We start from the raw sequence: 13,047 nt of genomic DNA, 5'->3' as shown, positions 1-13,047 counted from the left end.
ATTGGGGCCTGTCCTGCACGCACTTGTCGATGCGTGCATTTGACGGGGCGCAGTCGTCCCGTGCGCTTTTGTCGGCTCACGATTTTAAAGGCCTACATCTTTGGTGCCTACCTACCACGTGAATCGTGGTTAGAGAGGCGCCTTAGGGCATTTACGCCACAAACCACGCTTAACAGTGCCTCTAGGTGCTCTTAGGTGCCTGTCTAGCCGCGATTCCTGCACTGTTTGGGGAGGTGCCTGCAGATGCCTACGGGGTTTTTTTTACGTTTTTTTGAGCGACGCAGTCGATTACTGCAACAATGAAACCAGTTTAGTTAGGCGGCAGGAGGGGCCCTACTTCTGCCTAACTAACGGCATCGTCCCAAATCCCAAAGCAGTGTAGGTTTTGTGGTGCTCAATTCTGACCACCGAAATCACCAGGATGAGGTGGTGAAAACTCTGGGACTGCCCCCAAAATCTCTAGCCAGGAACTGGGTAACTTTGGCATCTCTGCCTCGTCCTCCCATTCCGTCCCCTTACTTGCTTCACTCTCCCTTGTGCCTTTCTTTCCCCTTGCCCCACCATTCACTTATTTCCTGTCCCATCCCCTGACTCACTTTCTATTGCCTCACTTGTTCTTCCTTGCACTCCTGTCTGCCTTGTTTCCCCCATCCCTTTACCCAGTGTTTCTCAACACGCGGTACGCGTACCCTTAGGGGTACGTGAGCCGCTTGTTGGGGATACATGCCACCACGGATATTGTCAGCCTGCTTCTGCCGCCAGGGATCCCTCCTTCCTGCCCGTCCCTCTCCGTCAAAGCCAACCCAACCCCAACCCCCCACTCTTCTCAGTTGGATCCGACCTCTCCCCAGTTCCCGATTCCCCTACCTACTAGCTCCCCGCCGCTGTATTTTTAAAACTTCGGGCTGCCAGCGGCACAATAAAACCAGCCTCTTGCCATCTTCCTGTCTGCCCCAGAAGTGTTCTTTCTGCAGCCTACGCAGAACGCTTCAGAAAGAACACTTCCGGGGCACTGACAGACGAAAGAAGGCAGGCTTTGTTCCCGATTCCCCCACCTACCAGTTCCCCGCTGCTGTATTTTAAAATCTTCGGGCAGCCGGACGCACAACGAAGCCAGCCTCCTGCCATCTGCCCGCCCCAGAAGTGTTCTTTCTGCAGCATTCTGCTTGCTCTATATTGTTCTATAGTTGTTACTGAGGTGACATTGCATATTTTAAAGTCACCTGCCTTGACCTCTTTGAAAAAAACAAATATAAATGATAATTAAGCTTTTCTCTGCATACCGTGTGCTTTGTGGTTTTTTTTTTAATTTTGTGGTTACCGTTATGTGTTAATAAGATTATACTGTGTGTATATGAAAAATGGATGGAAGAAATTGCATTACAATTAGTACTATTATTGTGGGGGTGGAGTCTGGGCGGATCTGGGGCGGAGCTTGAGTGGGGGTACTCGGTTGGTATTTGTTAGACCTAGGGGGTACTTGGCTTGAAGAAGTTTAGAAACACTGCCCTGACCCACCGGCCGCAGCAGGAGGGGCCCATCAGCAGCTCGGGACAGTGCTTCCAGCTGCTGCTTCTTCCTCCTGCTCTGCTGTGCAGGACCACTATCGTGCTTTTTATACAGAGTGGTTTATGGCGCAACAGTCCTGGAAGCAAAGGCGGAGGGAGGAAGTAGGAAGCACAGCTTGAAGCACTGTGCTCTTCCCGGGAAGGAGCAGGGACGGAGATCAGAGACTCCGATAGAGAGCAGCTTCTGTCACTATCACACCCGGGGCAAGATTCTCAAAAGGTGAACTCCGTCGCTAAACTGTTTTCCGGCGGTTTAGCCTGTACGCAGTTTAGCGGTGGATTATCAAAACAGATAAAAGAAAAATTGGTTTAATAAATAATAGCTGATTTAATTATTGTAGTATGCATATTCATTAGGGATAAACTGAAAACCCAGGACAGGGTTAAGGGCTACTGATCTAAAGAGTTCAGGACAGGTAGATTAACCAGGCACAGACCCACAAATACAAGAAACACACATAGGCAGATCATGCAACATAAATACACGCACATAAACACATACAAACATACACAGAGGCTCAGTAACATTTATAGTAACTTGTCCACAACTGTATTCATAGATACATAAAGAGAAGTAGAAATATGAGTATACACAGATACTGAAATACAGAGCTGGGGCTGGTTATCCACACTGACCGCACCGCGCAAGAACAAGCTGACCAACAATAAACATCAAAGTCGAAAATAGTAAGTGGTGAGGAAAATACTCTGGAAAAAATACAGGACTGAGAGGTCAAACTCAATAACAATCACACTAGAACCAAGACTTCTCAGAATGAATGTCCAAAATGGAAATTAGATTAAATTCAAATACAATAAAATAAATGCATTTATACATACACTCAGATATGTGTAATCCGACCAAGAGTCGTGGCTCCTATAGCCAAACCCACCATCCCATCACTGTGTATGACTAGGTGATGCTAGGGTGCTTTTTAAATAATAAAGGTATTTTTCAGTGGCAATCAAGGAAAAACAATTCCTACTTAACTTAAAAGGTGTTGGTAGGTCCCGACATGGACCAAGTTTCGAGGGTCTTTTTCAAGGAACCCAAAAGAGGTGTTGGTAGTTTCAAATGTCAAAGACATAATTGCAGGGTGATATAGACGAGAAAAATTTTTCTAGAGCGATAAAAGATAAAAAACAAGGTTTTAAGATTAGTACATAATGCTTTACATAACATTGTCTAAAAAGGAAGCTCTAAAACATCAACCAGAAGTTTCCCTAAAAACATTTTGAGGCCCCCCCAAACATCATATCTGATGATATTCAGTTTAAAAGTTGACCATCCTCAGTGTCATCCCACCTACCTTAAATGTTCTCAGTCATGTCCTTGCTGTCTTAACTAAAAAGCCTCTTCTTTTCTCCTGTATCTCCTGTCTGCCTGTTTCTCTTGACCAGACCGCAAGGAATAGAGCATACATCTGCTGTGCACCAGATAATTTAAAAAAATACAAGTCGAGAGGTGTGCAAACACATCCACCCTCCAAGACTGAAAGAAAAAGAAAGGGGATTGAAAGGCAGAGTGAAGTAGCCAATGTAAAAGGACTGGACCAAAGGCAAAGAGGAGACAGGATCAAAGACAGAGAGACAGGCGTAAACGCCTAAGGAGATTAACAGGGAAGAGACAGGAAAAGATGAGAGAGAGGGAACGTGTGAACAGCAAAGGAAGAGTAGCAGGGGAAAGGAAAGGCAGAAGAGACCGAGAAGAGGGTAAGAAAGGGGAGTGTGCACGTACCAAAGAAAGAGGAAGGGAGACAGGAGGGAGAAACGGAAAGAGGGGAGAGGGCAGGTAAATAGCAAAGAAAAAGGAAGACAGTGGAGAAAGAAGGGACAAGAAAGCTATAGGGACCTAACAGCAAACAGGGAGAGAGAGGAGAAGAAAAAGTTGGAGAGGAAAGGGGTAAGAGAGAGAGAGGAAATAACCTTCTGTTTGCTTTGGGGAAAAGGAGAACATTTCATATGCGGCTGCTGACAGGATGCTAAATCCCCCATTTGGAGTGAAAGGATGGATATGCTACCTGCTGGGTGAGTACCATCAGAACGGCTAGCAGAGTAAGGGGACCAAGGGCTGGAGGACCAACAATGGTTGCTAAGGCCGGGTGGGTCGCTATGGGCCGATTGTTTGGTCCGATTTCCACACGGCGATCGATGTTCAAATGGCTTCCCATGCAAATGAGTTCCCATCCCACCAGTCATTGGAAAAACAACTCTGACACAAGCGCAGAGCCAGTAGGGGAATCCCAAACAGCTGATCTGCAGGGGAAGCCCTGAAGCAGCCTCCTGCCGCTCAGCTGTTTGGGGCAGAAAGCCTTTTTTCAATGGGCACACATGTGCATGTTTTACCCATGCATAATATCTGTCCCTTGAATAAACTCATTTAAACCGTTCTGACCTCCCCTGGGAGAACAGTATAGAAAATTAAATAAATGAATGAATAAATTTGTGCCGGTGACCCCCCCATTGACCCTCCCTCCCAATGATGCCCCCCAAACAAACAAAAAAGAAACAGGAGGGATGCCCACTCTCTCCTGCCTCAGCCCCTCCACACTCCCAATCCAGCCCACACCCATATCGTACTACCTGGACCCTTCCACACTCCTAAGGATCGCGCTATACCCCTACACAATCCCAACCCTACCCCGCGAACATTGCGATCACCCAGACAGCTGCACCCCCTCCACAAAGATCGCGTACCCCCAACACACAGCCTCCACAAAGATCCTTGACAGGAGGGATGCCCACTCCCTCCTGCCTCTGCCACTCAGCTCCCCCAATACCCCTGCCCCATCCCGACCATAGACGAAGAGAGTAAGAAGGATGCCCAGTCCCTCATTAGTCAGGCCTGCATCTCCATAATGGTGGGCCTTCCCCTTCCCGGTGCATCCTGGGATGCACTGGGAGGGGCCTAAGGCTCTGATTGGCTCAGGCGCCTATGGCCTCTCCCACAGGGTGGGGGAGGGACCTTAGGTGCCTGAGCCAATCAAGGCCTTAGGCCCATTCCCAGTGCATTCTGGAATACAGTGGGAGATGCCTAAGGCCCTAACTGGCTGAGGGGCCTTAGGTGTCTGGGCCAATTAAGGTCTTAGGCCCCTCCCAGTTCATCCCAGGATGCACTAGGCAGGGGAAGGTCCACCATTTTGGAGAGGCAGGCCTGATGCAGGAGGAACAGGGCATCCCTCCGCTCTCTTCATCCAAATAAGGTACGTGGGTGGGGCAGGGGTTTGGGGGGAGCCAAGTGGCAGAGGTAGGAGGGCGTGGGCATCTCTTCTGCCAAGGATCTTCACTGGGTGTATGTGTCAGGGGCCACAATCGTCACGATGGGGTGAGGATGTCCTGGTTGTTGTGATGTTCGTTGATGGAGGGTTGGGAATGGTGGGGGGGGGGGGTCCAGGTGGTGTGATGTGAGGGGAGGATCGGGAGTATGGAAGGGTCTGGGGGGACAAGGCAGGAGGGAGTGGTTCATCTCTCCTGCTTCTTTTTTTTTTTTTTTTTTTTTTTGGGGGGGGAGCATATTTGGCCAAATAATATTTTTCATTATTCATGTTCGGCCAAGTAGTCAAATATGTTATTCAGTGCACCTCTATTTACATCTTCTCTGGAGCAGGTGTAAATATATGCATTTTGCTTCCTGGTCTGGTTGCACTTACAACTTGCAACTTTATAAGAAAAAAGTGTACATATGCTTTGCCTTTATAAAACAGCCACTTTTCCCAGTATATACCAGCTGTATCCACTTAGGTATCTTTGTATAAACTTACCTTCCTGATATGCTTATTTGAGGAAATGTTCCCAGGGTGGTTACCTCAGGAGAGACAGTAAAGACGTACTGCTTTTGCACAGGAAAAAGTGTGCACACATCTGTGGGTATTGTTTTCTTGGGCAATTTTCAAAGAAAAAGGAATACATACGTTTCTTTTGAAAACTAGTATGAAGTCTATAGGTATGTCAACCAGACATAGAAAAACGCACTCCCCATTCACCCCCCCCCCCCAATCAGAGAAGTAAAACGGACAAAACTATACACGATGGCCTCCTAGCCATTCAAGCCGCAAAACTAGATAACCAGATCTCCAACCTACTGATAACCACCCCAGACTACAAGATATTCAGAAAAGAAATAAAAACTATACTCTTCAAGAAATTCCTGAAACAATCCTAACTCCACTTACTCCGTCCTTCCCCCCTCCCTCCTACCGCCACTCTGAAACTACCTGACCTTCTCTGTACAACCTGAGATATGACAAATGATCTTCCTTGTTACCCTCCATTCTTAAATCTCTACCTACTCTTCACCACTCAAGAAATGACAAATGACCTACTCTTTACAACTCTAGAAATGACAAATGATCTTCCTTGTTACCTTCCATTCTTAAATCTCTACCTACTCTTCACCACTTTTTACCACTCAAGAACTGACAAATGACCTACTCTTTACAACTCTAGAAATGACAAATGATCTTCCTTGTTACCTTCCATTCTTAAATCTCTACCTACTCTTCACCACTTTTTACCACTCAAGAACTGACAAATGACCTACTCTTTACAACTCTAGAAATGACAAATGATCTTCCTTGTTACCTTCCATTCTTAAATCTCTACCTACTCTTCACCACTCAAGAACTGACAAATGACCTACTCTTTACAACTCTAGAAATGACAAATGATCTTCCTTGTTACCTTCCATTCTTAAATCTCTACCTACTCTTCACCACTTTTTACCACTCAAGAACTGACAAATGACCTACTCTTTACAACTCTAGAAATGACAAATGATCTTCCTTGTTACCTTCCATTCTTAAATCTCTACCTACTCTTCACCACTTTTTACCACTCAAGAACTGACAAATGACCTACTCTTTACAACTCTAGAAATGACAAATGATCTTCCTTGTTACCTTCCATTCTTAAATCTCTACCTACTCTTCACCACTTTTTACCACTCAAGAACTGACAAATGACCTACTTTTTACAACTCTAGAAATGACAAATGATCTTCCTTGTTACCTTCCATTCTTAAATCTCTACCTACTCTTCACCACTTTTTACCACTCAAGAACTGACAAATGACCTACTCTTTACAACTCTAGAAATGACAAATGATCTTCCTTGTTACCTTCCATTCTTAAATCTCTACCTACTCTTCACCACTTTTTACCACTCAAGAACTGACAAATGACCTACTCTTTACAACTCTGGAAATGACAATGTTCTTCCATTGCAACCCCCCATTCATAAATCTTTTGTAATCTGCCTTGAACCGCAAGGTAATGGTGGAATAGAAATCTCTAATGTAATGTACTATTCCATGCAGATTTTGCACCATTATGAGCAACTTAGATAACTACCTTCTAACTATTACAATATATTATATTTGCTTTTCAGATCCTGTTGATTTTATAAGTCCCTACATGTCTCTTTTCAATGTGATGTCTCTAATGTCCCTTTGTGTTATAATGAAGTTTCACCACTTGTGAAGGCCTCAGAATTAATTGATGCCAGTGCTTAGATTCTCAGGATTCTAAGGTTCAACAAACCGTTTTCTGAGGTTTTTTTCACCAAGTCTTCCCTTGTCCTATTGGTAAACAGTGTTAGAAGCCTCAGCGGAATGCAAAAGTACTCATTTGATGCACTGGTAGCCTGGAATCTGCAGATGAAGTAATGGACAGTCTCCAATGGATGGATGCTTTTCTTTGACCAAACGGGCTTTGCCATTAAGGAGATGGCGAACGCAACTGAAGGTCTTAAGAACTTCTCCACTTTTTGCTCTAAAGGCTGCCATCGTTTGACCACCAACTCCTCATCTTCACTGGATCTCTTCTCATTCCAACCGTTTTCTTTCCCTGCTCTCTATGGGATGACGGCCATCTGCGCCTTGCTCTTCATTGTTGGCGTAGCTGGTAACACCGTAACTATTCTCATCATCTCCAGGTTCAAAGGAATGAGGACTACCACTAATTTATACCTTTTCAGTGTGGCCCTCTCGGACATCTTCATATTTCTCTGCATGCCTGTTGACCTTTACAAGATGTGGCGGTACCGACCTTGGAGCTTTGGAGACCTGCTCTGCAAGTTTACCCAGTTCCTCAGCGAGGCTTGTACCTACTCCACCATCTTGCATATTACTGCTCTGAGCGTGGAAAGATACCTGGCTGTGTGCTTCCCTCTGAGGGCCAAGGTCATTATCACCAGGACCAGGATCAAGATTCTCATTCTAATCCTTTGGACCCTGGCACTTTCCAGCGCTGGCCCTGTCTTTGTCCTAGTTGGAGTAGAGTATGAAAATGGGACTGACCCGGCAGATACCAGCGAATGCAAGTGTACTAGTTATGCAGTGACCTCAGGACTCCTGAACACCATGATTTGGGTGTCCAGTCTCTATTTCTTTGTGCCTGTGTGTTGCCTCAGCATTCTCTACAGCCTGATTGGAAGGAAGCTCTGGAAACGGAAAAAGAATTATCGGGATAAGAGCAACACACAGACAGTGAAAATGTTGGGTAAGACCTTTTTCTGTCACATTTTAAGTCATCTACTCCAGTAGAATGATGTAAGTAAGAGATATTTAAGAGGAGGATGTCATTGTAGTTTTTAGAGATAAATGATTAATGGGAATAAATATTTGTAGACTAGAAGTGGCTTGCTGTATTTTAAAAAAAATAATTTTGTCTTTATTCCAAATATTTTAGAACATAACAGGCTTTACGTTGATAAAAACCAGATTGCTATGTATTGCAGTAATGTGAGAATGTTTAACTTAGCATATATTAATTCCAAACGGAAAGCAATGTACATTCTCCGAGTTGAGACACCAGCGCACCGCCTAAAAAGTGACTTTTAAAGAGCTCCGACGCGGGGTGTGAGTGGGGAACCCCCCCCCCCCCAGTTTACTTCATACTCTTCGTGCTGCCGTTCAGGGGGGTTGGAACCCTCCATGATAGAGTAAACTTAACTTTTTCCCAAACAGTCAGAAGTAAAGTGGGGGGTTCCCCCCACACCCCCTGTCGGAGCTCTTTAAAAGTCACTTTTTAGGTGGCGCGCTGGTGTCTTGCACCGAATTGTCGGCACTGCAATGTCGGCACGCTGAAGTCTCGGGCGATTTTGTCCCGTCACCCCTCCAGAACTGTAGTCAGGTTTTGACATGAGGGGGCGCCCACCTTCTATAAAATAGGCCCCAGTGTGAAGCTGAAGGGCACAATTTCATTCAAAATTCATTTGAGTAGGGTTACCAGACGTCTGGATTTCCCCCAAACAGTTTTTCAAACCCCGGCACTTTGTCTGGGTTTTGAAAAGCTTTCCTCCACATCGTGTCGGGCAAGAGGGCATCCGCTCATATGCCTGACATCCTGCCCGACGACAGCAGGCAGTGGGGGGTGGGATTGGGGGGCGGGACTAGGGCAGAATTGAGGGCTGGACTGGGGCATGATGGGGGCAGGGATGGGTGGAACTGGGCGGGCCTGGGGGGCGGGTCTAGGGGGGTCTGGATTTTCCAAATGGAAAATCTGGCAACCCTACATTTGAGGGGAGCAGCCCCTCCCCTTGCGCACCCCAGCTACACCTCTGAAACATCCCTTATCACCGTCCGTCAGCCCTAGTTAGAAATGCTGACAGCATAATACAAGACTGAAGAGGCGGAAACTCAGGAGTAGCGCAAGGAAATATTTCTTTACAGGAAGGGGGGTGGATGCAGGGAATGGCCTCCTAGCAGTGAAGACAGAATTCGAGAAAACTTGGAATGAGATGTGGGAGAGCTCATGTCAGTCAGCCGATATGCCAAGTCATGTATGTTTTGGGTCCCTTCTGTAACTCACATGTCTAAATGCACACACATTGGCTGTTGGCTGCTCCTCACCTCCACGGTCTGGCATATCTCTCGCTCCCTTTAATTCTCCAACCGCAGTCCTTGCCTGTATGGTTGGCAGTGTTGTAGCCATGCTGCCTCTGACTGCTTTTCTCTGCTGCAAGTTCCTATTGTGTCAGAGGAGGGGACCTGCAGCGGTCAAAGGCAACATGGCTTCAATGGTGCCAGCTATACAGGCAAGGTTTGCAATCCACCAGGGAGAAAAGGGAGGACTGAGAGATGCTGGGGGGGGGGGGGGGGGAATAAATATGTACTTATAGAGGGAGCAGAGAGAGAGAGAGACACTTGATAGATCATGATGAGGGAGGGGAGGAGAAGAAAACATGCCTGGGCTTGGGGGAAGGAAGAAGAGATGCTGGTTGACGATGGGTGGACAGGAGGGAAGGAACAGAGATGCTGGACCCTGTGGATTGCATAAGGGAAAGAAGAAAGATACTGGTCCTCAAAAAAAAAAAAATAGGAAGAGAGATGGGAAAGATGCTGACCCTGGGGGGGTAAGGAGTTGTAGGAAGAAGGGACGAATGAGGGGAGAAGCTGGGCATGGGGAGGGATATAAATACACTAGTGAGATGCTGAACAGGGCAAGAATAAGGGCACAGAGTAGGGAGATTCTCCGCATAGCCGTCAGATAGAGGCAGGGACTCAGACAGGAGATACTGGACAGAACAGATAGAGATGCAGAGGGAAGATAAATGATGGGTGTTGAGAGAGAAGAAATGTCAAATGGACAAGGAGACCCTGGCAAGAGAGGTAAGAGAAGACAGAGAAAAGCAGAAACCAGAAATTGTGACCAAAACAATAAGAAAAAGACAATGACCAAAGGTAGAAAAAGGAATTTTATTTTCTATCTATTGATTAGATTTTATCAATATTTGGAATGTACTTATGCTAGAACTGGTTTAAAATAAGTCTGCTTCCCTCAAGAGAAATCTCATTCATTGGTCTTAAATCTCCAGCTTTGGAATAGGCCATCCTTAGCATCCCCCTCCCTCCAGGTCAACAGAGATCTAAATAGGAGGCCTCTGAGGTGACAGTCACAATACTGCATGGACACTTGTATAAATCATTATTGAGCCCACTATCAAAATTAGGCACTTATTAGCACCAATGCTTGCAGTTTCTGCACAGAAGTAGGGATCACACATACTGTAGATATGGAGAAGGAATAATTCTTTCAGAAGATTGTATGAATATATGTATATTTGTGTTTGGAGTGTTTTGTTGATGAGCTAAGATAGTACTAGGAAGAGATGCAGGGAATGTGTAACCTTCGCATATCATCATACCTGGGAACTTTTGAGTGGTGGTCACCAGAGATTACCATGATGATTGATCACTAACTTCTGGGATCATACAGAGGTGCAGGTTAAGAACCTAAGAATTGCCTTACTGGGTCAGACCAATGGTCCATCAAGCCCAGTAGCCCGTTCTCACGGTGGCCAATCCAGGTCACTAGTACCTGGCCCAAACCCAAGGAGTAGCAACATTCTAGAACCCCAAAGAGTAGCAGCATTCTAGAACCCAAAAGAGTAGCAGCATTCTAGAACCCCAAAGAGTAGCAACATTCCATGCTACCGATCCAGGGCAAGCAGTGGCTTCCCCATGTCTTTCTCAATAACAGACTATGGACTTTTCCTCCAGGAACTTGTCTTTTGCTCCAGACCCTACCCTCCTGAATCTCCCGGCATGGGTGTCACTGAAGAACCGAAGTTGAAGCAGGCACAGCAGGGCTAAAAACAATTTCTCTGCTCCTGTTTCTTGCAAGCCACCTAGCAAGAAGGGGTTGGAGCAATATATACCATAGTAACATAGTAAATGACGGCAGATAAAGACCTGAACGGTCCATCCAGTCTGCCCATTAGTTATTCCCATTAAAAATACATGATTAAATTAACTTGTCTCTTCTTTGATATTTCTGGGCCGTAGACTGTAAAGTCTGGTATTGTCCTAGGTTCCAAATGCTGAAGTTGCCATCCAAGCTCACTCCAGCCTATCTAACCATCCTATTTGCAGGATATCTACCACAGAGTCTGGCCAGTAACATCCTCATATTCCAAGTTAGTGGAGTTCCCATTGATGCCCTCCCCAGCCCAATCCTACACCAAATCATCACATATGGGACACAGACCGTGCAAGTCTGTCCAGTGTCGGCCTTAGCTCTTTAATTTACATTCTTCGCGTTCTAATTAGAGATCCTCTTCTAATTAGAGATCCACGAGGGGCCATTGAAAGTTCTCAGCCCAACCAAGAAGAGAATGATGTGGAGGCATGAAACTTAAAAGTTATTCCACACTTTTTCGACACTTTTCGTTTCAGTGATTTGAAATAAAATGAAAGGTGTCAAGAAAAGTGTGGAATAACTTGGGACCTGGGTTGGCCACTGTTGGAAACAGTGTTGCTGGGCTTGATGGACCTTGGGCCTGTCCCAGCATGGCGATTCTTATATTCGTAGCTCCACATCATTCTCTTCTTGGTTGAGCGGAGAACTTTTCAGTTCCCATTGATGCCCTCCCCAGCCCAATCCTACACCAAATCATCACATATGGGACACAGACCGTGCAAGTCTGTCCAGTGCCGACCTTAGCTCTTTAATTTACAGTCTTTGTCACAGAATTTGGCCAGAGTTCATTGTTTCCCTGGAAACTCCCACTCCACCACCACCCCCCTCCCAACATTGGCAATGCCTGCAAATTCTTGTAATTTCTGGGTGATAACTAGAGAATTCTCAGATATGCATATTATTATACTACTGGGAAGCACCGTTCATGGCTGTAATACCGGGGAGTACCACAAGAGGCAGTATATTAAATACATGTCCCATACCCATAATACTGAGGAGTACTGTAAGGAATGTAGGACTGTCCCATACAGCTGTGATATATGAAAGCACCACAGTAGTATTCTACAAAAGCAACATTAATAATGATGTTACCTTCTTTTCTCTATCACCAGCGGTCATTGTTCTGGCTTTTGTCCTTTGCTGGCTGCCCTTCCACGTTGGCCGGACCCTGCTCTCTCTGTCCTCGGGAACTGCGGAGATGTACCAGATCGCCCAATACTTCAGTCTCGTCTCCTGCGTCCTCTTCTACCTCAGTGCAGCCATCAACCCGATCCTCTACAACATAATGTCTGCCAAGTTCCGGGGCGCAGCCTGCGAGACGCTGGGCTTCCGATCGGCTCTGCCCAGGTCCCACGTTGGCTCTCGAGAGGAAGGCCGCGGCGGCCCTGGAGTTCCAAGGACGGCCACATTACCGCTGCAGCTTCTTGAGCAGCACGAGGGAATGACTGAGATCCGCAGGGGATAAAAGCAATTAACAAACGTAGGGGGTCCTTTGACGAAGGCGAGCTAACTGATTTAGCACGCGATAAATGCTAACACGTCCAGAGAATATGCTCTAATCGTTAGCCTGCGCTAAATTAATTAGCATACCTTAGTAAAAGAGAGGGTTAGTCAATCTTTTATTTTAAATTAACAGAATTATGGAATGGAATACCCTTTTTTATATTTAAATATTTTATTGAATATTTATAAGCAAAATAAGTACAATCCTACTACATCGGAATACAACGATCCCACCCCCCCTCCCAGATCATTATATACCGTGTTTCCCCGAAAATAAG

The 13,047-nt window shown here is 45.9% G+C and overlaps 1 protein-coding gene across 1 annotated transcript; it reads left to right on the top strand.

Annotated features, from left to right (window-relative positions):
• Positions 1 to 7,290: 7,290 nt before the first annotated feature.
• On the top strand, positions 7,291 to 12,731 carry LOC117349795 (growth hormone secretagogue receptor type 1-like). The gene is made up of 2 exons (XM_033923389.1): positions 7,291 to 8,065; positions 12,379 to 12,731. Exons 1-2 carry the CDS (start codon positions 7,291 to 7,293, stop codon positions 12,729 to 12,731), a joined length of 1,128 nt encoding a protein of 375 aa, XP_033779280.1.
• The last annotated feature ends 316 nt before the right edge of the window (positions 12,732 to 13,047 follow it).

This window comes from Geotrypetes seraphini, chromosome 16 (genome assembly GCF_902459505.1).
Source record: "Geotrypetes seraphini chromosome 16, aGeoSer1.1, whole genome shotgun sequence".
NCBI lineage: Eukaryota > Metazoa > Chordata > Amphibia > Gymnophiona > Dermophiidae > Geotrypetes > Geotrypetes seraphini.
The sequence above is the reverse complement of the archived record's forward strand: the minus strand, read 5'-3'. Positions and strand labels throughout refer to the sequence as shown.

Coding starts and splice junctions, on each gene's coding strand:
- LOC117349795 (XM_033923389.1), top strand. CDS start 7,291: ATGGCGAACGCAACTGAAGGTCTTAAGAACTTCTCCACTTTTTGCTCT. Junction 8,066..12,378: donor ACAGACAGTGAAAATGTTGG/GTAAGACCTTTT, acceptor CTCTATCACCAG/CGGTCATTGTTCTGGCTTTT.